General features: G+C 36.1%; 1 protein-coding gene across 6 annotated transcripts in view; it reads left to right on the plus strand.

The window, feature by feature from the left end:
- The first annotated feature begins 581 nt into the window (after positions 1-581).
- Positions 582-25,701, plus strand: part of LOC110378892 (WD repeat-containing protein 47) — a 36,523-nt gene continuing 11,403 nt past the window's right edge. The window contains exons 1-5 of one of the 6 annotated variants that reach the window (XM_021338314.3): positions 582-783; positions 3,854-5,348; positions 5,441-5,542; positions 5,931-5,976; positions 21,308-21,537. In XM_021338314.3, the coding sequence (XP_021193989.1) occupies positions 3,877-5,348; positions 5,441-5,542; positions 5,931-5,976; positions 21,308-21,537 (1,850 nt within the window). In that variant the 5' untranslated portion in view covers positions 582-783; positions 3,854-3,876. Of the gene's footprint in view, positions 784-1,877; positions 1,997-3,853; positions 5,349-5,440; positions 5,543-5,739; positions 5,854-5,930; positions 5,977-12,274; positions 12,774-12,852; positions 13,277-15,895; positions 16,701-21,307; positions 21,538-25,701 lie in introns of those variants that run through there. The other 5 variants (XM_049840898.2, XM_021338317.3, XM_049840904.2 and 2 more) reach the window with 5 other exon arrangements.

The following is a 25,701-nucleotide window of genomic DNA, read 5'->3' on the forward strand; positions in this document are numbered from 1 at the left end:
ATAATTTAGAAATACAGAATTTTATAGCCAGTATCAGATTGAATGGCCCCTGCCCCTGTGGACAAATATGTAATTTTTTTATTCGTCCCGCTTTTGAAAGCTCTAAGTATTTTGTCCAAGTAAATAAAGTCGGTCCATGTTTAAAAATAGAGTAAGCAGGTTAAATAGTACTATTTCAAGAAAGCTATTTCACCTTTCATATAACAAAGATTGACTCAAAAGTTCCATACTTTGTTAAGCTTCCTCCACACTACTTGCAAAATTGACCATGATTAAGCTATAAGTGGAGTGTAGAGTAGCACTTCGGCTTACTGCGGACTATTTTGGTATTTAACTCTTTCCTCATTGGCTCTGTTACGGCAAAATCCGAAGTGTGGCTTTATTGAGGTGAATGAACGTTAGGTGTAACCAGCTAAACTCTTAACTTCGGTTAGAACTAGGTGTAGCCATCGTCAATGTGACTACACCCAGGTGCAGTCAGTCTTACTATGAGTTTATGAGTAGTCATTCCCGATGCGTAGGCTCTCTTGGGCGTTGACATAATTTTAACTTTTAAATTTATCATCTGTGACATTTTGATTTTGATAGCAAGACGTCATTGACGCATCATAGACAAATCGTTAAACAATCTGATTTGTGATACTCTCTCTCCCGTTAAAAAATGTGGAATAAATTGAATAAATTTCTAATAAATGTTCCGACAATTGTTGTCATTAATGTGGTATATTAAATTTGTGAAATATTAGTTCGTGTGTTGTCCGTCTTCCGACTGTTATTTTCGAGGTAAATGCTATTTCTTCTACGTTGTTATTTACTAAGATTTAAACATTTATTTCCTGAAACTGCAAAATAGCTTGTGTGTTTTTAAAGTATCAATTAGAAAGTGTTTGATTATGCAGTGTTTAACCACAGCCACAACAATAATTTTATGTTAATGTTCAAAATGAGTAGGTGGGCTTACTTGTTTTGGGAATGTTCGTGCTAAAATGGCTGTATCGTATTTTGAATCACTGTGGCCAACTCTGTTTTATGTGATAAAAATATAGATTTCATTGAGGATATCAAAGTTTCACTTAGTGGTATGTGCTATGTCAGAGATGCACCAATAATTTTCACTAAGCAACACATCAGGCTTTCCCCTTGCAGGAGCATAAATTACGCACACTAGCATACCGTGTGTGAAAGTATCGTCTTAAATAAATAAATATTTTAATTATAAAAAATAGAAACAGGCTAAGGAACTTGGTTTATTGCTAAAATGTTATTTGGTTGGGTTAAATATAATTACAGTAAAGAAAAACTATTCATTCATTCAGTTAATATTTGGATTTCATACATCTACAAGTATTATAAATAAAGCCAACCTGTTAGATCAAAAAGCATACAGGACTTTATTCTTATTTTGATAGACATACCATTCTTAATAGCACTAGCATTTATGAAAATAATGTTTATTATCAAGAATAATATATACCTATGTTTCCTACAAAATACATAGCTTAATTTATTTTGATTAAGTTGTGTTACCCATCAACTTCAAAGATGCCAGCTAACATTATACTCTACTGTTGTATTCAACCATTTAAGTACCATAATGTATTGCACAAATGCACAATTGCATTGGCTGCTGTACTATGACTCAAAACTGCAGGTCAGATTCTCACACTGGGCACACCAGATTTGATTACCAAAAATAAAACCAGTATTAAAGTACATCTTATCTTAAATACTGATAAATGTAACACAATTCATCTTATTGAAGCTTAGATAAGATTAGGTACCAAGATCTTATTTGATCTCAAAAACAGCTCATACATACTGAAGTAAAAAAATTGTGTTTTTGATGGTGTTTGAAAATTCAGAATGCAAGTCGATTAAATAAAATAATTATGAAAATAGTTTAAGCGTTACTCAGTACTGTGTATAAAGAGTAATTAGTTCTTGGTTCCATATAATTATTAATAATCGATTATGTACAGGAAGTCCAGTAAAGCAGGTCTGTATTAATTTGCCCACTTACTCCAATTTGTTTATAGTGTCAGTGTCACATTCAATGAGGTGCATACAAATGAGGGAGCCTTAAATATTGTGTGAATGAGGTTCATTCATTACTATAAAAGAACTTGTGTGTGTGGCTTAACTAATGGATTATAAGATAGTTTAAATCCCTGTACCAGTTATTTAAAGTGTTACAAAGCAACCCAAAGTCTGGATGTTGGTCATTGAATATGTTGATTCTAGGCTTGATATACTTGATATACCATTGGACTATGTGAGGGGGAAGATTCCATAATTCAGTTTACGGCACTGCTGCTCTATTTTAATAAAAAATATCTCATCATGTATATTGAGTGTCCAGGTTTGGGTTCCGGCAAGTAAGAATGTACTGTCTACCAATTTAGACACCATTTTGTGTTGAAAAGAATAATATCAATTACCATTTGTACTTCAAAGAAGTATTGTGAAACTTGTAGGTATATATTTTGCACCTTTAAAAACAATTTGTAATATTAGCATGATGTCCTCAGCATGCTATGTACAACATTCAATTGAAAATCCATAAACTATAAAAAGGTAATAAAGTTTAAATTGCTGAGACAGTTAATATACGAAATGGTTATATGACAGTCATATAAATGTTTACTCTTACCAGTTGCTCGTTGCAACTTAACATTTATAGTGCTTTTAGATTTATAATATAATATTCTATCAAAAGCTAAGAATAGGTACCCATAATGAGATTACTCCCATTTAAATAGGATGTCTTTCTTTTTTAACATTCATTCCTAAATGAAATAAATGGTTTGACTTTGAGTTTGACTTGAAAGTATTCTGAATACAAGTATCCGAAAGTTATCAAAATTTGAATTCTATAAATCATTGGTATATTAATATAGAATAATAAAGAAGAAACATATCTTTGTTTGTTTGTACCCTAAAGGCTCCGAAACTACTGAATCTATTTGAAAAATTATTTCACTGTTGGAAAGCTACACTCGACCCAAGTAACGTAGGCTATATTTTAACCCTGTTCAGGCAGTAGTTCCCACAGGAGTTGGGTAAAGTCGCGCGATACCGCAATATCGGCAAGTTGCACATATTCTATAGTCTAATATATAATAATGGTGAACGTAAAACGATGAAGCCTATATAAAACATCTTCCCACCTAGAAAGTATTATTATTCAAAATAAACCAGTAAATTTTAATGTCTGGAGGCACTAGGTATCTACAGGCACCTAGCAGACCCTTGACATTTCGTCTTTATTTCTAGGGTGGACAACAGGTGCGCTCTGTTCAGCCATTGACATTAACTTGATAGTTGTGAATAGCGAAGATGTCAGTAGGTGTCGGTTACCACTTAACATCAGGTGGGCCACCTGCTTATTTCCAATTATGTACGTCTGAAAATATGTAACGACTTCATATAAGTAGGTTGAGTTACAATTGCTAGCTAAACGTGTCCAATAATGCGGTAACTTTAATTAAAACCAGTTACGCTTAAGGTGGGTTGATTCCATTCGCCAATAATAGTGAATTGGCACCTGCTTCGTAGTTTTGTTATGAAAATGCTACACAAACGACCTTCTTTGAGTCGCTTGCAGGAAATTGTAAGATTACGCAACTGGCCTTTGATTGTACTGCTAAAATTCATTAGAAATTGTCTTTGCCGGGACTTTTAGAAATCAGCATTATTATTTACACATGTACTTAGTTTCTTTTAAAATATGACGAGGCTTATTTGTACTTTTGGCCAGCCTTTAAAATATCATTTAAAAGTGACAATCGTGGCTTAACTGATTTTGTAGAAATATTGCGTGTACAAAACCATTAAAAGTGTATATTTGTTCCAGATATAAGGCGCTTAGTTATCAGAATGCCTTCGTCCCACCTGAACCTACGCGAGGATGACGTAGTCCGGCTGGCCCTAGAGTTTCTACACAACCGCGATCTGCACATTACGCAACTATCACTGGAGCGTGAAACCGGGGTCATTAATGGCAATTTTGCTGATGACGTGCTATTTCTACGACAACTCATCCTCGACGGACAGTGGGATGACGTACTAGAGTTTATTCAACCACTTAGCGCACTGAAAGCTTTCGAAGCTGACAAATTTAATTACGCTATACTAAGGCATAAGTATATAGAATTGTTATGTATAAGATCTGAAATTAAAGCTTATAATAATGTTGAAAATATTGTAGACGAAGTTGTGAAAGTCCTTAGCGATCTAGAGAAGCTAGCGCCCTCGAAAGAAGAATACTCAAATCTATGTTTATTGTTGACTCTGCCAAGTATAACTGATCATGCGCAGTTTAAGAAGTGGAACCCAAGCAATGCACGCGTTCAATGCTTTAGAGAGGTGTATCCTCTCGTAGAACAATTCTTGCCTTGCGACAAAAAATCTAGCGGCTCTGTGTCTAAATGTGCAAAAAATGATCGATTAATGCAATTACTTATTAAAGGAATATTATATGAATCATGTGTAAACTACTGCCAGGCTAAAGCTACGGGGTCTAAGGAAGCGCAATCGAATGAAGTAAATTTTTCGAGACTACTCGATGGTTCTGGTTTTGACGAATCAGATCTAAGTTTATTGTCATGGCTGCAATCTATTCCAGCTGAAACTTTTAGTGTTCCATTCGAGCAAAGGATGTTGAATGTAGATGTGGAAAAGTTAGAGCGCCCATCTTTGCACACGTCATGGACAGAGCACATGCTGGTCACGCCAATAAAGCCACGCACGTTTCCCCATTTGGCAATGCCGTTCAGGAGACCGCGTTCCGCTGCCGATGCCATGACACGATCGCTTCGTCCACTGCCCGACGGCGCGCCAAGACATCCTGCTGTAATGGCTCTCTCCGCTATTGATTATGGCCCTTCATCTTCATGTTTCGCTGGATTTCATCTTACTGGAATTAAAGGTAGCAGACTTATGAATACGTCAGTGGATAGATTATTTGACAGTAAAAATGCTGAGAGTATTTTTAACGGATTGAACGAGTCACTGAAAACGATAGATGAAGCTACGTTGAAACCCATCGGTGAGTTTACGGCTTCTACGAAAACGAATGATACGAGTAGCATCGGCGCGTCGAACGCCACTACTCCCGAGCACAGGGGACAAGATTACTCAGCCTCTACGTCGATATCAAACACGGCAGCGTCGACTGAACGCTCATCACTCGCCGAGCGCACGCCGCAGCAGGCTGAAGCGGCAATGTTGCCGGGCGCCGATGGTGATTTTAGAAGGGAACTACTTAAAGAATATCAAATTCAAAAACAACGCGAGTGCGATGATTATCTGCGCAATCTCTGCTCTTCAGACTTGAGGCAACAGAAAATGTAAATAAAACTTAATTCATTTATTCTCAATAATAATGCTTATTGTAAAAAATGAGTTCACAATATTTATGTTGTATTTGATGTACTTTCAGGATGGAGCCAATAGAAGATGTTGCATCAGCTTTTCCGTCAGCTGTCAAGAATCCACAACAGATAACTCCTGATAAAGGTCGCGAACAATCACCGTTTATCAGGTAATTTCACCCACTTACTTAATTGATTGCTAAAAATATCCGAATTAAAATGTAATCGTGTATTATCTAAATTGATATAAAAGTTATGTACGTAATTGATAGTAGATGATTGCTAGTATGCCATGCATGCACGCGGTAGCAAACAGTAATCATTTTCTTACGGAGTGGTGTACTTTCATCGGTAGAGCGAGCAAGCAATTTGTTCTGAATGTTTGGTCGCCAACTGTTCTTGAGCTGTTTTCTCTAACGAGCCGATAAATTACAATGTAATATGTAAAGTACTCCAGTGTTATCTGTTCGAATAGAATACTGTGCGTGAAACCGAAATCAAGTGAGTGCATCGTCGTGTAACATTCATTTCTCATGTATTAAATTTCTCGTGTTTCAGGAAAAACGAAATTATCGAGTCGCCGGAGATGGGAGATCCAAAAAGCGTAAGAATACTTTTTTATGTAATTTATGGAACATTGACCGCGATGTACGAGTTTAGCCTTGGCCATTGTTTTTAACTGATGCTATGAGTAAACGTCAAAACACGTCTTGCCTTATAAGCGAAATGACCGATGATATAAAAAGTTAAGCCTCACATAACTACTTATTGCTAATTTTATGATGCTTCGTACAAAAACTCTAAAAATATTCTAACGTCTCATGAATTGTTGATTTTGAAACACAGTATGAAAGCGTCTAATGTCTTCCGCTAAAAATTAAAATAAATAGTCATAATATTACATTGCACTGAATTATAATTTTTATGAGATTTCTCGTTGAAAGGCAGCGTTCACGGTCCAAATAGTATTATATTTTTTAAGATTTTCTAGGTCGGATTCTGAGCACGTATGAATCGGCAATGTCCGTCTCAAGCATCTGAGAGAATGCTGCTGTTAGTCGCCTAGTTCGATTAAGCTATAAATAAAATAGGATGACTATATTTCACTTTAGTCTCGTTTTTTTGCTATTTGCTTGTAAACAAGCAGCTTAAGGGGATAACTTATATAATTGTGGAATTGATGAAACAAACTACGATTCAAATTTCTAAAATTATTTATCCCTAAATGACTGTGTCATCAGTTAACTTGATGAGTATTTTACGGATCGTATTTCCGATGGTAAAAGTCGTAACGTTACCGTCATATACAGTGTACTGCATATCTGAACGTAATGTCACAGTACATTAATCGAGGCATGATTACAATTTCACGTGTCTTTTGATAGTAGCTATAACTTTCCTAAGCATTTTGTTTCCTACTTTCTGCCATTAATTGGTCGATACAGTCGCATCTTGTGTTAAATCATAAAAATGTTAGTCATCTCGTTATTTTCTTTGTGATTATCGCTTATTAAATTGTTATCACATAACTGCCATCGGCTACGTGTATGCATGCAGAGTATGCCTGTTTCTTCTTTGTGCAAGATGTACCTACTCTTTATTTTTGAAACTGGATGAAATAAGGATTATTAAAATCTAATCGGAAATATTTAAATTAGCTTCTTTACAGATAAAAGGTATTGAATAAAATATCGAACTGCGTCACTCACTATATTAGAATGTGTGTTTCACAAAGTTTTACATAAAAATGGCTGTAGAAGTTGGTGGATGTTTTTATGCGACTATTGTATCGGTGTGTAAAATTAGTTGAAAATAATATGTATGAAGAAGAAAGTTTGTTTAGGAGTAAATCGACCTGTGTTTGCTATTGTTCGTCTAAGGCTCATCAAAGCGAAGCGAAGTAGTTTTTCAACAGCGGATGGAGACAGGACGTTCGGACAACGAAATTGTATTGGTTCTTTAAAATTATGTAATGTATTGGTTCTCTGCTTTGGTGAAGTATGGGTATTTATGTAGGCTACTCCTTGTATTGAATACTATGTTTCATTTTACATATTAAACTGTATCCGTCCTTATTTAGCGAAAGCCACGCTTATTCATATTATTGGAACAATAAAATAATGTACAAATCGTGATGGTCTAGTCATCTAGTGGGAAAAGGGCCAACCTCTAAATTACATTCGATTCCAGTGCAATACCAATGCAACTTTTCAAAGTTTGTATGTACTCTATAAGTACAGAGTGTGTCGTTCACAATCACATTAAATCCTATCGCATATACTTTATGGTATTCTATGGCGAATTGTAAAATAATAACCTAATCCATTCAGTGGTTTAGCCACAGGAGTCATTTTTAATTTTTATAATTTTCAACATCATGTGTAAAGCAGAGATAAAGTTAGGAGTATCTAATTTTTGATTAGTTGACAGCTGTTTTCAAGGGAGAATTTCAGTTGTTTGTAATGACTGACATATGTTTGTAATTCAGTTGTTTGTAATACTAATATGGTGTTCTAATTCTCGCACATTTTTAGTATATTTACTTTGTTTGAAAAAATATATTTTTACGTAGTTTTCTTTTTTTGTGTTAATCGACATATAGTAATCAGTATATTAACGCATTTGATTTAATGTGATTGTGAACGACACACCCGATATATCTTGAACACTAATATCTGATTAAAGGTAGAGGAAATCGCAAACCTGCATTGAGCTTGCGTGGTGATAACGCTCAATCCTTCTATGTGTAAAAAGATGCTTGTGCCCAGCAATGGAACGATACAAAGGCTGATGAGGATGTAACAAAAGTACTACCCAAAGACATATCGATTGTATTTAAAAACGACACATACCTATTGTCATAATTACATTTCGAAAAAAGATTTATCGTAACATTAATCATTTATAATTAATGAATATTCATTAGTTACCCAGTCACCCACAACGACTGTTGGTTTTTTACACGTGTCTATGAATAGCTTCGACTATAAATTATACAAGAGCAACATATTGCTATGAATCTATTATCAGGAAACAGAGATGAAAAGACGTCAATGAAGTGATGAAAACATTGTAATTATACACTAACCGTTTTCTCGCGGTTTCGTCTGCGTCCAATGAGGACTACTGCCCGTACCGGAATAATATATAAATAAATAACACATTTATTTCAGACCAAAATACAAGATCCTAGTGTTAGAAAAAATAAGTAAAATTATTATGCATACGTATCCAATGGACTAGCATAGGGCTGTCCCATTTATAGATTGTGTAGTTTTATAACTGTGAAAGGATTTTTCATATCGATTCAGCAGTTTCGGAGTCATTAGGGTACAAACAAACAAACCAAATGTGTCCTCTTTATTACATTAGTATAGAATAAAAACCAGCTGTGGTTGAAGAACGGTAGGGGGAAACACGTGTGTATTGTATTAAAAGTACTTAAGTGTAAGTAATCATAGATATATTTAAGTCATGCACTCACGTGGTACTTCATATTAACGACATCGGCTGTAGTACTTATGAAGACACTATACAGTTTGAGTAATTCATGCTTAAAGCGGTGGCTTTTGTTTTAGATAAATTTTAGTTTTATTACCCAATGGATATTGTCATGATTTATAAAATATCGTATTTTTTCAGAAAAGGCTGTGCTATTAGATTGGAAGTAGCTGTTTCCTCCAGTTTTACCCGTGCCGGGGAAACCTACTTACCGTGCCAGGTTAAACAGAGCCTATGAATTCCACATATAACAAGGCTTTGTTTATAGTGGTAAAGTCGGACCAGTAAATTTTAAACACTTTATAATATTAGCTTAGAAGTAAAGGCATTTTAAAGGTGATTAGCCTCCGATACGTGGTTTAAAATGCAGGAAATGGCTACTTCTATATTCTAATAGAATGCAGGGCAAATGCAGCGTATTCTGAAAAAAGAATACATTTGCTTTGTGAGAAGGGCCGCTCTTCAAACAGCAATTTTCTTTAGTGAAGGTGCGATGTTAATTTATGTTGATACAATAAAAAGTTAAGTAGTTTTCATAGACTCTGATATTGCTTCGGACACTTAACGAGTGTCAAATCCATACAAATGAGAGACTGGACCCACAGTTCATTGTGCCAGAATGCTGCGCTCTTATTAAATAAAGCCTGTAACAAAATCACTGTTTCCAAATCTTATGAGACGAGACGATAAAAACCGACTAATAAAACCGACATAGAAGTTACAACAAATAAATCTTTATCTATCAAAACCTTTAGCCGCCTACCTGTCTGTTTATGTAGTTAGTACATATAATTTATTTACTAGTTCGATTATAAAACGTTCCGACTGTTCTTATTTATTGCTACACTGTAATTATGACCTTCATATGTACTGGATTGGATTATTTTGCGCCCACTCGAAATACTTAAAACGCGCAATCACATAAATAATGCGTCAGGATAAAAATCTCGAGTCGCGTTGAGGTGGGTTGCGTAAAACGTGACAGTTTAATGGAAATTCGTACCTTATGTCCTTAACAGTCTACAGTACTTAACGGTCTACTAGGATTTGGTTCATTTAATACGGGTTCGATTCGTGGTTTGGCGGTTTCCTTCGTTTCAATTAAAGTTTCCCTTTTCTATGTTGCTTGTGACACCTTTAGTCTGTCAAAAGGACTGCCACTGTTTGGGCATTTCTTCTTCGTTTGGCTCTGCTGTAACCGGCACACGTTAAGATTATCTAGTGTTAAATGTGTATAAAAATTAAAAGGCCATCGAAATTATTCAACTTTTACTAAAAGATCAGTGTGAAAACAGCATAAATATTTTAGCGAATTGTACAGCAAATCCAATTCTACTTTGTGTTCATAACTAATTATATCCTTCACGTAAATGTATGTAAGTAGGTAAACAGGACCAGGATTGTTTATTCATCATTTCAAAAATTAATTAAGTCTTGACTCATTTGTATGCTGCAAAATGTTCAAGGGCGCGTCTTCAGCGGACAGTCAGTTTACTGTGACACATACAGAACAAAAGGACCAACTGACAACCTTTTTATTTTTGTAAATTGTTCGAAGAACAGAACGGAGTTGTCCGAACATCGACGTCGGCTACTCAGATGCAAAGAACTCATCTAAAGGAATTATATAAAAGAGCACTTGTTACATATCGTCGGTGTTTTATGAATGCGAATGTTTATTTCCAATGATAATATAATGTAGCGCACAATTGTGAAACCGGACGGGTCATATGACAATTGACAAGTAATTTTGAATGCATGACGTTACCCTGGTGATGACGCTCTGGGTAAAAACCCAAACTTTTCCTCTACATAACATGACAATACGGGTCTAAGATGAACAAGAGCAAGAACACTGATATACCTGATTAGAATAATTGACTTTGTTAAAACTATCGATTGATTTATTAGACTAGCAGTTTTTACTGTAGAGGCCATTTCTCACTCCCGGATAAAATACTCGAACCAATGATTTTCCTCGATAAATTCTCTTTTCATACAGGGTCATTAGTTCTTGGGACCAGCCCGTTCCACCAACCAACTCCTTAAGTAATATGTATTGCAGAATGAATGATGAAGAGAAAAACGAATATTAGTATAAAATTGAAAAGCAAGTTGCTTTAAAATTAGCAATGATTTCGTTACGTATTTATTAACATTAATATGAAAGTGTCGCTTTTATTCAATCAATACAAAAGTGGACATTTAATGAATCTCGAATATCTTGGATATGTCGTGTGTCTGTCTATTCTTTCAAAACTCATACTTATTTATAGAAACTGTTCTGTTGTCCATAAGATTTATTAACAATAGAATATGGCATATTAGAAAAGTTTTAAACGACTTTTTAATCCCGCTTACCTTTTCGGATGGTTTCTACTGTCTGCTGCCTACGCGCACCTATTTAAGTAGTGGCTCCTTAACTTCATATACCTAAAATATCTCTTTTTCAGAATATATTATTTATAGAAATATGCATATATTTAGATACGCAGATGTTCTTTTAAAAACCGGGTGCGAAATATCAGCAATAAAACTTTTCAAGTTATTAATGAAGGTCGGTCTTGCAAATGGTTTTATTTCAAGTAATCGTTTGCCTTCTATTTTATGAGGTTCGGTATCTAAGTTGTTTTGCTCGTCTATCATACTCGTCTTCGCATACAAGTTGACATAGCCAGGTATGCACCGTTATCTTTGTTGACAAATTAGTAGATTTTATAGCACTTTGTAACCTCATTCTGAGTTTCTTTTAGTATCAGCAGCGAACATTAAACTAGTTTGAAGGTTGCAGTATGCTTTCTTGACTAGAGAATGTCTATGCGGCACCGCTAACCTTTTGTGACCTAGTATATCGTGAGTTCGTTGAGTTTTGCAAAAAGGAAATAAGCGATGCTGAGCTTGTTTCCTTCAAGGATGTTGCCATTTTAAATCGTTCCCTTGTTAACTTCCAATTATTATCCAACAGAATCTTAAGTGACCACGGTAATTAACTGGGAAACCATTTTAGGAACCATGCAATCGGCGAGTTTACGTTGTTCAAGTCGATTAGTTAATCGACTTAAATCAGTCGATTACTTTTGCAGATATTCGACAGTCAAACAAGCTGTGTATTTTATTATTTATTTACGTTTAAAATTTAAAGCCTACGCCTCTTATTTTAATCGTACGCTCATCTCACTAAAAAATAAACAATTTAAACTCATTATAATTTTATTGATGGCCAGATTTGTCGCAAATTAAAGCTGCTGCGTTTGTCGGCTATATATGCATATACCTTAACGACCTTCGTGTGAACTTGGAGTGACGCCTACACGCCATTAAGTCCTTGTTTATTATTGATGATTCTCTTAGAGTACCTACTGGACCATTATTTACCTCGTTGTCACCTATATTTATACTTAACATATAATTGTAGGACGTAGCGATAATCGTAGACTCGTTGCTCGCGCGCATGCCTCTTATGAGTCATCGGTAAGCATTGTGCGCACAATGCCGCCGTCCGCACGGTCCAGTCGCGACGCGGCATACCTAGAGAACATACATGTCACTTAATGTACTTGTACGCACACTTTACGCACGATCGAGCTTCGGAAACATTGTTCTCATAAATTGTGAATTAAAATTATATTTTACTGAACTGTGTTAACGATTTGTGGAGATGACTGCTGTGAAAAAAGTAATGGCGATGCGCCAATTGGACTCTATGTTTGGTAATATGAATCTGGAGGGGGAGGGTCGGCATTCTCCGGTTGTCAGCTCTACCGTCGAGCACGACCCTCGCTGTGAAGTGCATGGTCGTTGCAGTACGCCGTATAGGTCGTCACTTTACCTTCACAGTAGAGAGTCTACGCCTGGATATTACAGGGAGTCCGTTTCACCCACTAATGGGCTTATTATCAGGTATATTTAATATTGTAAATAATGTTAATTAGTAAAAAAAACTTTCGTAATTTTTCTAACAATAAATATAATAAAACAGGCGTCGAGACTCATTGGGGCTGTCGGGTTCTCCGGCTCGCGAGCTGGAGCACCCGTCGACGTTCCCGAGTATCCTGCGACGCGAGCGCCACAGTCCCTCAGTGACGCCTCCGCGTCGTGACACACCAAGCCCAACTCACAGATTTCATAACAAACGCCATTCTATGGGCTCCTTCCCCAACCTGAGCAGAAGCAACATTGTCAACTACAATAGACGCGACTCTATATCCAGCAATAGCATCAGAGACATGAAGCGTGATTATGTTGGATCCACAAATTCGCTGTCCAGGAAAAGCTCTATTGATACAAAGAAATCTTCCACGGACTCCTTGGATGTTTGGCATGGTACTACTTGGGAGTCTGACAAACACAATTCCGTGTCATCGCTAGTGCATGACGAGCGAGTTCCATATGGTCACAATAAGGTATTATATCAATATATGAGCTTTATAATTTTAACAGAAATATTTTTAATAATCTCATCATTATCAATCCCGTACATAGGAGAAACTTCGGTACCTACAGATTGAATCCAATTACACGAATAACGGAAATGTAAATATTGAAAAAATAATTATTCAAGTATTGTTCTTAATAGACTTAAAATCGGAATTTTCTAGTCATTAGTATGAGGTAAATCAGAAGGAATAATATTATGGTACTTAGATATACATTTTTACTATTTCCGTGACATCCGCATTATGTGAAGCCAACATTATCCGCGTTTTAATAAATTTCGTCGTCATTCGAGCTTGTGTTACTTACTATAAAGTAATAGCCGTAAGATTTTTTACATAGCGGTAATAATTACACATGATTAAAATATTACTGTTATGACGTTTGTAATCAGTAAAGTCCAATATGGAATCGTTTATTATAAACATGTACCTGTGTACTATTTATTTGCATAAATCTGATACATTATAATGGCAAAGCTATTAGAAATTCGATACATCGTCAGTGGTACATCCCCAGTTCGCTTTACATGGTCAGCTGATAGGGCGACCGTCCCGCGCGTCTGTCGGTGACCTAAACAGCCATAAATGGACATGACGCCGCCAACTGCCACCCGCCACGACTAAATCATGACAATATTTACATTTTATCTCGCATGCCACTGCGATATTTACTCAGACTGTTCAACAACATGCGAAAAATTGTCATTTGTGCGTTGTATTCCTTGGAACAACAGTTTAATTAGTAGCACAAGAATTCCAGATACTTCTGACGAACGGTTAATTTTGTTTAAAAATGTAAAAAGTGGAATTTAAAGGTTACCAACGTTTCGATGCTAGCGGTTCATCGTGACGTCACCTCAATGTCTTGTGACCAAAGGAAACCGATGAACGAATTAGGTAATCACTAATCGGTCATAACATCACTTTATTTCCATTAACCGTAACGATTTTTCACGTAATTCCGATGCACTTTTCGTAGTTACAATTCTTCCTCAAAACTTTAGTTGCGTAAAATTATATTGATAATCGAATTAAACTATTTTTTATAGATGGTATCATTGCCTAATTGATAAGATGGTACATCTATTTAATCAGGAGAACAATATCGCGCTATGATAAATGACGACAGATTTACTGTGTGTACAAATGAAACCTCGTCCCAAGTTAATGAATTTCAATTTAACTGTAACTGGATCCTCTCGTAAATACACAATTTGACCCCAGACAAGTTTCCAGTTAATCGGTTAATAAATTTCAATTGTATACGAGGCGAAGACTGCTGTATATACCTATCGATGATTCAGTTTACATGTGTGTTTGTGTTAATTGTGTCAATGTTGCCTTCCAAATGATAGTTCGCCAAAGGATTTTCGGTGTACACACTGTGAGTCACTCTGAAATCATGGCTAGAGTCTCTTGCTTGTGTAACATAAATATTATTAAGTTTACGTAACCCGTTATAAGATTTGCTTTATCGCTTGTTATTGTTTCGATCATGGAGGTTTTGTTAACCTGTTCCACTGCAAAAAAGTGTTACAATTAGTGTGAGATCTCGCTCCAACTCTGTGAATCAGAGTTTTTATACCTGCTAGTATATTGTGAATTTGACTCAAGTTACTACAATGGTATTTTGATTGATTAGCGTACATATGTTTTTTTGCGTTCATGTTACAATAATACAAGAAATATTATATTGGCACTTGGTTAGTACTTACTGCTTCCTTTTTATATTCGCACGAGAAATCATTTTCAAATGTAGTCCACTTCAGAAGGCGCATGGCTTATTTATAACTTATCATTTTGATTCATTATTCACTAGCAAGTACCTGTGTTGTTGTTTTGTATACATCTTCCGTAGCGTCCCTAAATGTAGTGTTAATTATTTATTCGTTTTTCACGCGTAGGACGAAATTAAGATTATGATGAGTTCCTTTTGACATAAACTTGTTTATTATTATGCTCTTTATATGGCATAGCCTTGAGTTCCTTCGTTACGAATAAGGTGACTAATTAAATGTTTGAATTTTCCTACGTTATTTCTAGACTGGCGTGGGTGAGTACGTGAGCAATATTTGTATGATGAATTGGATCGGACCGCGTGCGCGTATCAACAGATAACACAACATAGCTAATCAAATATTACGAAATGACTTCTTTTTTATAACTAGTCAAGCGTAGAAAGAAGCGAAAGTTGCATGCGCGCATGTAGAATTAGAAGCTATTTCTAAAACTCACGATTTGAAATAAACCACAAAGGATGGGGTCGTAATTACGTGCAACGGTTCAAATCTAGTTTTATTTTCAATATTTTTGATTATATAATGCTCTTATCTTACTAAATGAGACCACAAGATTAGCTAGGTGAATCTGTCCACTGACATCTCTACCTATCTAAATTACTTGTAGCTTTTTATGCATGTAATGAATATAGAAAGTTGAAACTGCAAATAAAGTATGGTTCACTATAAAATCAAATGGCTTGTAATAGTTCTCGTATTTTTAATAAAGATTTGCATTGTATGATTGTCAGTGCGAAGAGGTATTCACAATCGCTTTGCTCGCGAACAATATCTGAGCGCGTACGACGCGCGTTGACCGCGCACGGGCTACCCCTTTCACTTGTATTCGCATTGAACGGATCGAGCGGAACGTTAGCGCGCCTTTCTCTCTGTTCACCTCTCTGTCTAACATGCGTCGACGGTGGTGCAACACCGGTGGTGGGCCGGCGCACGCCGCTCGACGCTCGAGACAACAGTAGCGCAGTTTCCTCGACTACATCCGCACGGAACCGACACCGCCGCGCTCGGATGATCTATCGCGATCTGACATGAAGTCCAAACCGGCACATTACATAGACGCTCCGTTTAGACCGTGGCCGCCGCTTTCGCGTCAGGCACAACCACAGCCTAACTTTTATTTCCGACCGCCCGACCCAATGGATTTGAGGAATTTTAAAACAGCCTCGTCAAAAGGCTCTACTTACTCAGATTTCTCCGGCATGAGTGCTTACAGTAATAAATCGCGGGATTACTACTTTTTGTCTCCGAGTTATCGTTCAGCTGGTGCTCCGACGCCAAGTGGCCATGGCGATTTGTACGGTGTCCGAGAACGACCCCGTCAGCTCAGAAACCCAAACCCCTCACCGCCAGCAGCCTGTCCGTGTAGTCGCTCGCGATCCTTAGAAGACGTCCGTACTGAAGTGGTTACAGAGTGGGAGGATGATGACGAGAACGGCAACCGTATCGTTGCACCAGCCACTAAATTTAACCGTACCTCATACAAAGCCAACCCCGCATTCCAAAAGCAAGGATTTCTCACCCGCCATTCCATGGAAAATCTAGTCGATAGACCACCGCAGTTATTGCCCCCCAAACGGATCTCTGCCTTTCAGGTAATTAAACTAACTTTCTATCTATACAGTTGTTTCTTTGTGAAATGACTGCACTAGAACAGTTGTTTGTTAGAATACCATCAGCGACATAGAATTAATTTAACCATAGTGTTTAACCGTAACCACTCTTTGATATGTATTTATGCGTACTTTCTAAGCTCTTAAATCTACATGATTATCTTATTGATGCTAAGCGAAGTGAGTAATTTGTGTATTTGTGGTGCTTTAGCGAATGTGTTAGGATTTGTAATGGTACAGGTATGGTGGCGGAGTGTTATGGGAATGAAGCATCGACGCCTCGTCAGAGCCCGTTCAGCTCCGTTGAACCGCAACGCGCCGGTCCTGCGTGTGTAACGGATGTTCAATACTTGTTTTTATGTGATCGCACACACATATAGCATAGTTATAAGTACTTTAATATCAAATTCAGTGTCTATTCATGCGAATTTGGGTTATCTGGTTACATCAACCTGTTTCTTAAGCCGTCTTTTGCAATGCGAGTGTGTATTGTACTGTAGAAAAATTATTGTTTCATTAAGTTCGTGTTTCCACATGATGTCTAATTATGTAAGACGCTTCAAGTTGTGTTTTTAACACGTAGTTGTAGTGGTGGCCCAGTTCTTACGGACGCAGTAGTGCACTTAGTACTTACTTCTACGTTTACTCTGATATGAATTCCTTGAGAATGAGGCTCAATACACAACTGCCATCCAATTGCCAACAGTTGTTTGTTGCGCTACTTAACCTAGAACGTGCGAATCTACTAGCTAGAATAGAATTGAAGAAAATCGACGTTTCTGTGCTCGAGTAGATTCGTCACAGTTTCCATCAATTTAAACTTATAATATACTTTTAAAAGTATATTTAAACTTTGAATGTAGAAAATCTTCTTAAGAAAGTTTCATGTGGCTTTGTTTTTAAAATGATCTACTAAAGATGATCTGCTCATTTGTATTAGCATCATTATCTTTAAATTGTATAAATGAATGTGTTATATGAAAGAGAAACATATTATATAATCAATTTGGTTACACCGATAGATAGGCAAATTATTAGAAATGATATTAAAAATGACGTCAAAACTATTTAACATGAATATTTCGAGTAGTTCAACATATTACGATGTCATTTTCACTAAATCTCAATTGCAAATATGGTCTACCGGTTTCCGTGATGATGCGGAAATAACAAAAGTATAATTTAATATTTATTACCTAAGAGCATCGAATCGGCTCTTGATATTATGCATTAGTAGATTATATGCTAGCTCTTCTTTGCTGTACTCCTCGATAATGTGATTACCTTGATATTAAAGGAACAACATTACGCTATGTTGTGCTATATAATACCAGTTGTCCAGAACTCAATAATGTATTTTATCGAATATATCGCGCCTACTTGTACTATGTATTGAACAGTTTGGTAGCAAGTCTAAGGAACTTCAGTTGCACGTCTTAAATGATTTCCGTAACTAATGTCTTATTTCGGATAATTTAACGTCGCAAGCTATAATAAAGTGCACTACGAAACAAACTACACTACTAAGAAACGTCAGGTTGTAATTAAAAAAAAACTTGACATTATAAAAATATTTTTATAATAGTGTGATAAATATTAAATTATTTAAATTCTAATGCTAGCTTTAATAACACGATCACAAATATCGATATCAATATGGATTACTTGAAGATTACTTGATTACTTGATTAATTTGAAGATAAATAAAAACTTTGATTAGGATCGTCTTGACATCCTGAACGTATCTTGACATGAACAAGAACGATTTAGTTTCAAGCATTAATGAATTATTAAGTAAATTGATACTCTAAATCGGTTTCAATTTCCTTGAGTCGAGGTACTTGAAAAAACACGCAATTTTTATAATCGTCGTCATTCTAACAGCATACAAGCCTGGAAGCCGACCCCAACGTAGTTTGGGAAAAAAGGCTCGGAGGATGAGGATGACCCATAAAGGGCCTGGTATATTGGTACTTGCTGATAAAAGCATAGGTACCTACATATATCACGTCGGCGCACAGTAAAAAGTTTTTGTCACAGTTACTTCAAAAACTGTCTCTTCTATTCGCAGCTAAGTGTTACAATCGCAATTACTATAACTTATAAAAAAAACTTAATCAAACTCCAAAAAGTTGTAAGTCCGTCGTGGAAATAAATCACCTAAAAATACAATTCTTCACTTCAAACACTTCTTCAATTCAAATAATTTTGAGGACCCATGCAAAATTGCAAGTCAATTGAGCCACGGTATCGTTATCCCCCTTATAAACTTTGCCACACTGATTCACCCACTTTGGGGTGGTGGAATTCCGGAAAATAGTGTTCATACAATGTAATACATACGGTCAAAAGGATCTTGTAATTTCGAAGATTTGCTGAAGAATGACTTAATGATTTTCGCTTTTACATTTACCGGTATAGATACGACATTTGTTGTATCTGAGTACATAATGAGTATCAAGCCTTAGATATCTTAATGGAAGTCATTATCGACTGCATAAAATGGCTTTGTACCAGTTCGTAATCATGACGACAATGCAGCTATTAATCTCAGCTTTATTATAAAACGGAATCAGTTTTTATTAGTCTGTCTAGAGTTTTTGCGCTTTCTATGTTCCAAGGAAAGTTTATAGGTAGTAAGTTATGTATCTATACTAATATTATAAAGAGGAAAACTTCGTTTGTTTGTTTGTTTGGTTGTAATGAATAGGCTCAAAAAGTACTGGACCGTTATTACAAATTCTTTGACCATTCGAAAGCTACATTATCCACGAGTAACATAGGCTATATTTTATCCCGGTACGGGCAGTAATTACCACGGGACGCGGGTAAAACCGCGATAAAACGGCTAGTATTTCATAAACTTATTGCCTTAGAAAACTGCACACTGAACAATGCGGTGAATAGTTATTTAAACATAATCTTATTCGAATTCAAATATTTATTTTGTCCAATTTCAATCCGTGGGCGATCACAAGTTTATATAAAACTGTCAAGTGACGAATTCGGTAAATAAAATCTATCGAAGCTAAATACACATTTGTCATGTCTAATAATACAGACGATGACGTGACCAACAAATAAAACTGTTAAATACTGCGTTCATAATTCACGACACTTGCTCTAACTTTATTTCGTCGAATAGAACAATAAAAAATCTTTTGTACGTTTAAAAAATGCGGTAAAGTACACTTTCTACAATGCGTTTACGACGAGCGGTGTAACAATGAAAACGAAAAGCTACACCAATTACTTTATTCGGACCGTTACAAACCAGATCAAATGCGTGTCTTGTCGCACCGTGATTCCGGATTAAAAATGCTTCATCACTTCTCGTTTTTGGTTTTCATATAGCCAGTACAAATATAGTCATAACCGCTATTCGCGTTTATTTTTTTTGAGACTTGCCATTTTCCTAACTTAATTTACATTGGGTGTGTCACGATTCACGACTGTAATATTTGGACCGTAACATCACGCACCCAGTAAAGCGCATCGCAAATTTCTTATCGGTCAGGCTGGTTCTAGTTATGTGTTAATAAACAGGTTCGTAGTAGGCCGTCTCGCAACTCGCGGCCTGCCTTATCTATCCATACAATACAACCTGTTCCAGTTACCACACAGTTATGCCCATCATTCCGGGCTTCAATGAACCATGTTCATTTTGAATATAAGTAGGTAATTAATGTGTTATACAATCGGCTCCTCTCGCACGCTTTCGAGAAACTTCAACTTGATTAGTTAATTTTTGAATGAACACTTTTTATGCTATGGTTGCTTAACATGTAGCAATAAGAAGAGTTGTAATAAATCTATTTTTATTGTAACTAATAAATTGCATTGGTTCACTCTTGGGCAAGGTATCGGTCCATGTTCTAAGTAAATGAGTGATTCATTAAAAATATACCACCAGCACAGTTGTGGCTCATTGTTTACTTGAGTAGCTACATATGATAACTTACCAATTGCGTACGACATTCTACATGTTTCTGTGTAGAGGAGGTGCACGGAACGCGAATGACGCTGTAGTCTTGGGCTGGTCGGTGCGTCACCGTCTCTCCGACGCTATCACCGATCTGAGAATGCAATTAACAGGGTCAACGAGGTTTCACCAAACTGCTACTTCAGCAAAGTATATTATCGTTCCCGTTCTGAATGAACGGCAAAGTTGGCTACAAAACACGAATAGAACGCTAATAGTTAAGCATGGCAAACAAACAACTCATTGCATTAAATATCTTCAGGGCTAAAAGTATTTTTTTAATACGGAAATTAATAATCCCTTAAATAAAAGTTGGTTGAAGAGAAGATTTTCAATAGCATTATGAAACAATAGGATTTATAGGTGGCGTGTTTTGATGTCGTAGTATTAATACTCATTATATTAATAGTCTTTCTGTCAGTCAACAATGGTTTAAGGGCTAGGCGATTGATCATTGTTGGTACATAAACGTTATTCAACAGCAAACAATTGCTGTTTCTGGAAACTTAGAGCAGTGCAAATGTTTCGTTGGCTGTATAAAATTTTATTCACCTCGACAAATTTTCAAATTTTATTCACCGAATTTGAAGATGTAATGTTGTTGCAGGCTCAGATCAGAAATGGCAGTCATCCGGGAGTACCCCTGTCGACTCCAAGCAGCGGGGTCGTCGGACCTGAAGTCAATGGATCACGACCTACCTTCAAACCTGTTACTATACTGGAAGATCTCCAGGCCGTCCGGTGTGCAGAGTTCCATCCTAATGGCAAACTTTACGCCGTCGGCTCCAATACAAAGACACTCAGGATATGCACATACCCGAAGATAGAGGATGTCAAGTAAGTATCACATACCTACATATATGTTATGAGTATTACCGGAGCTCCGTTCTCTTTAATTGTGAACAATGGTCCTTACAATTGTAGTGGGAGATATTAGTTGGCTTGCAGCCACGTGAATGCAATTTACCTACCATGTTAAATGATTCTTCAGTTCAAAGTAATTGTTAAAAGATTACCTACTAACCAACTCCGACAATTACATTGATGTTTTCCTTGTCTGATGCTCTGCGATAGATAATATTCATGCAGAATGTTTTCTTCAACATGATTATTTTTGAAATGCAATATCACGTGTTTCTTTTAATTCTAACGAGTGTTCTGCACTTTGAGACTACTCCATTAGTAGTATATGAAATAACCGTGTATGATTTATGACAGCATAACAAATTAATTCCAACGTCATTTCATCTTAATTAATATCCATTATTCGAGAGTGTAGCAGATATGGTTAAAAGTCAGAGACATTAGCCGTTAGGTCAGATGTGTAAAATTTCCGGCCTTTTAATCAATATCTGATGCTCTGACAGGAAATTTAATGATATTCATTAGGCATTAGTTAATTTTCCAGAGCCATGGGTTTATTTTGAGGTTTCCATTTGCATGTTTGTCAGATTTAGTGACAGATACAAATACGTTGCCACGTAATCGAATATGTTATGTGACTATAAATGGAAGCTGTGAATTTGAGGCGTGTGCGGTACGATGATCGTAAAACACGTTTCTATTCTAATGTTAAGGTCTGTATCAGATTCAGTCACTTTTAATGTCGACATCCTAGTTTGGAAATCGGAATATAAAAATGCCTAGTAATGGGACTTGTTTGTACGCACAATATTTTCCAGACTTTTGTCAGTTTGCAGCTGAATGACTACATTCATTGCTATTTTATCAAACCAATTCAAAGTACTTTTGTTGGAGTTCGTAGCCGACTTATCAGTATCAATAACGTCTGCACGTAGTCTAGGGCCAAATTCCGGTTCGACATCACGCGAGGAGACGACCGTGGACTTTCTTCGTCTTGGCCGCAGTCGACCTTCCCCAGTTCACTGCCAATTACTCGAAATTGCTTCTCCCCAAGATATCTCGGCCTTTATTGTTTTATTCATTTAAATTCAACCGCCCCGGAGCATTACTTTAGATAGTCTTACAACGTCACATCTTTTATAGACTGGGTGGTGGTTACGATGTTAATGAAGTACATTTTAACTAACTTTATTTAAAACAAAATTTTGGGTGAAGCTTTGCAATATTCTATTCCACAAATAGTCTAGCTAGAGTTTAGTTGTATCCCGAGCTGAGACGTTTAATTGCGTAGATAGCACCACCTGCAATTTATTTCTGTGATTGCAAGAAATATTAATTCTTGATCTTTGTAAAAATACGTGGTTCAGTTCGGATACAAGTAATAACGAGCAATAATATTGCGGAAGAGATTGGCTCTCGGGTTATTGCGTGAAGCTAAACAAACTCCATTGGGAGACCCGATAAGATTAATCCATTATAGTCTATAGATATCTATGACGTTATTTATAGCCTGAACTATTTATATTGGCGTGAAATATTTGCTGATACTATTCTAACTTCATTAATTTTCGGTATCGCTGTTAAATATTGAAACGGTAATTCATTCAGTTAGTAGTTGATAATTTTACAATCTTGGTAAAACATAGGATTTTCAAAAATCAATAATCAAGTAAAAACATTATTTGTATATGGCTTTCACTTCTTATTCGATCGAATTGATGCAATATATGACACTAACGCGATATAATAAGTATGAGACAATCCGTCAGTTGCACAAAGATCCATTAAAGTTAAAGCCTCTTTAAATCCATTACTGACTCTTTCTTCGTCAACAAGATAAAAGTATTAGCAATAGATTCAATGAAGCTTTAATTTTAATGGGCTTTCTGCAAATTACGGTAGGTGACAAACCATGGAAATAAAATTTATCCGTCTATACTTTTCTTAACTCAATAAGAATTTCATGAAGTCTGGAAGATTATAAAGATTTTCATATGAGCGTAAAATTTGATATTATCTATTATTCAATAGTTTCTTCAGACTTACGGAAATTGCTGCTTTAGAAATTATTTCCGCACGAAAGAAAATATTGCGCCTCGATCATGCGATTACATAATGGTATCAAAATGTTTTATATAATAAATAAAATAATGCATATTGGCTGACGATTTAGCACAAGCTAGATCTACAATATATTCACATCGGTACAAAATCCATAACAATAACATTATGAAATGTCAAGGCTCTTAGCGTTACGTGAAAATGTCGTTATATCACTTCACTTACCTGTCTTGAGGTTACCGTGCTGTGGTTGTCGTGAAACACAAGATTGAATGAATACTTTGTGACTGAACAAGGACATACATATACCAGTATGTATGCAGTGCGGAAATGTTTCGAGAAAATTAATTCCCCTTTTGAGTTACGTTGTCATCAGACCGCATTTTGCATCTCCTCGAAGTTATCTAAGTAATTCAGGCCATGTATGCAATATAATTGTATGTTTTATAACACGTCCACAAAGGACCTGCTTGACCGTTTAGTAATAATTAATTATTATGAACGTAATGACAGATTGCGTCATCCTCGTTTATGTAGCTGTGCATGAATATAATCTTCTATTGATAAAACGATAATGTAAGTAGAATGTTGAATAATTTACAGCAAAAACAAGCTCTCTAGATTCCTCTCGAGACCGGTAGACGGCCTTCAGTGATACTAATAATAAATAATTGATACAATAGTGAACGCATATAATCGTAAAGTGGAGTGTAAAGTCGTTGCGATTCTTGTCGCGATCATGACTGGTGATATAAGGCCGACAGCACTTACGATCTACGCGAAAGCGGTGACTAAGCCTTCATAAGTCGATGACCCGACTTCAAGTTTGTACACAAAGTGACACTATGTAATGCCACAATCGCTTTGTATGCCACCTATACGCCGTAACATACGTACCGATCGGGAAAACTGTGAAAATGTTCACACTTTCACGAATAATCTCATACTGATTTGAGAAAAGGCTTGCGATTTCAATTTTGCAATTTAAATTGTGCAGTGAAATTTTATTTCTATCTTATACTAAATGCCTACAAAATATATTACTAGTCATATTTATTTGAATAGGATTTACCAACATAACATGATTTTATGTTGCACGAATGCAAACTGTAGATTGTAGATTGGAGTTAAGATTTTATGTTCTTTTTCCAAGAATAAAAATTTAAAAATGTATTTCTATATTTTAATTATGTTTTATAGACCTAATATTATAAAATCAAAGTCGAAAACAGATATTACGGAATCAATAACAGCTGGAAGTATTACGTGTACGATGATGCTGTATATATTATCTGTGAAATTTGGTTGTTTGCTTAGACTTATGAGTTATGAAGCAGAAGTATGCTTTGTGAAAGTCAGCTTGGCTGGTACCGTGGCACGATGCTCTCGTATTTATGGACTCTTACGAAATTCTTTACGTATTACGTTTCACTCACTATAATGCTCATGTCGTGAGTGTTGAGTACCCTATCGTCTATTGCAATTTGGAAATGGCCATTAAAAACCGTGACACAGCAAATGTAGGCCAACATATTACGAATATGCGATTGCCATCTTTAACTAAGTTATACCTGCAATAAATAACTTACCGTTCAAAGGCGACATTTAAACAGATACAAACGGCACTCCAGTTATATGTTCCCTCTTATCTTGATTTATAGTTAATATTTCAAGTTGGCTCTTGTAGAAGTAACCACAGTGAAAGTCCCATTAAAATACGTCCAACAACTTTGCGTGATTTCTAAAACGAATTCTTTGATAGTACGCCCTCTGTCAGTGGCCCTAGTAGATTGGGTGTATTAGTAAAAAGGTATAAACCTTGAAAAATCATGTAGTTGGATCAAGGTTACAGTTTATATTTTTGTAAATAAACTTATTAATCAAGTGTCACAGGTATCGTAACATAATGACGACTCTGGTGTACGTAGGTGTGACAAAAAGTGCCAAAGTGATCGTTTTAACCGCAACACAATGGCTGTTAATAACCGCTTTTGTTTTTCGACCGACGCATTATAATAACAATGACGGCTATATTGTACTTTATGAAATAAGGTCCGGCTTGTGTGTGGAAACTGC

This window comes from Helicoverpa armigera, chromosome 1 (genome assembly GCF_030705265.1).
Source record: "Helicoverpa armigera isolate CAAS_96S chromosome 1, ASM3070526v1, whole genome shotgun sequence".
NCBI classification, from domain to species: Eukaryota; Metazoa; Arthropoda; class Insecta; order Lepidoptera; family Noctuidae; genus Helicoverpa; species Helicoverpa armigera.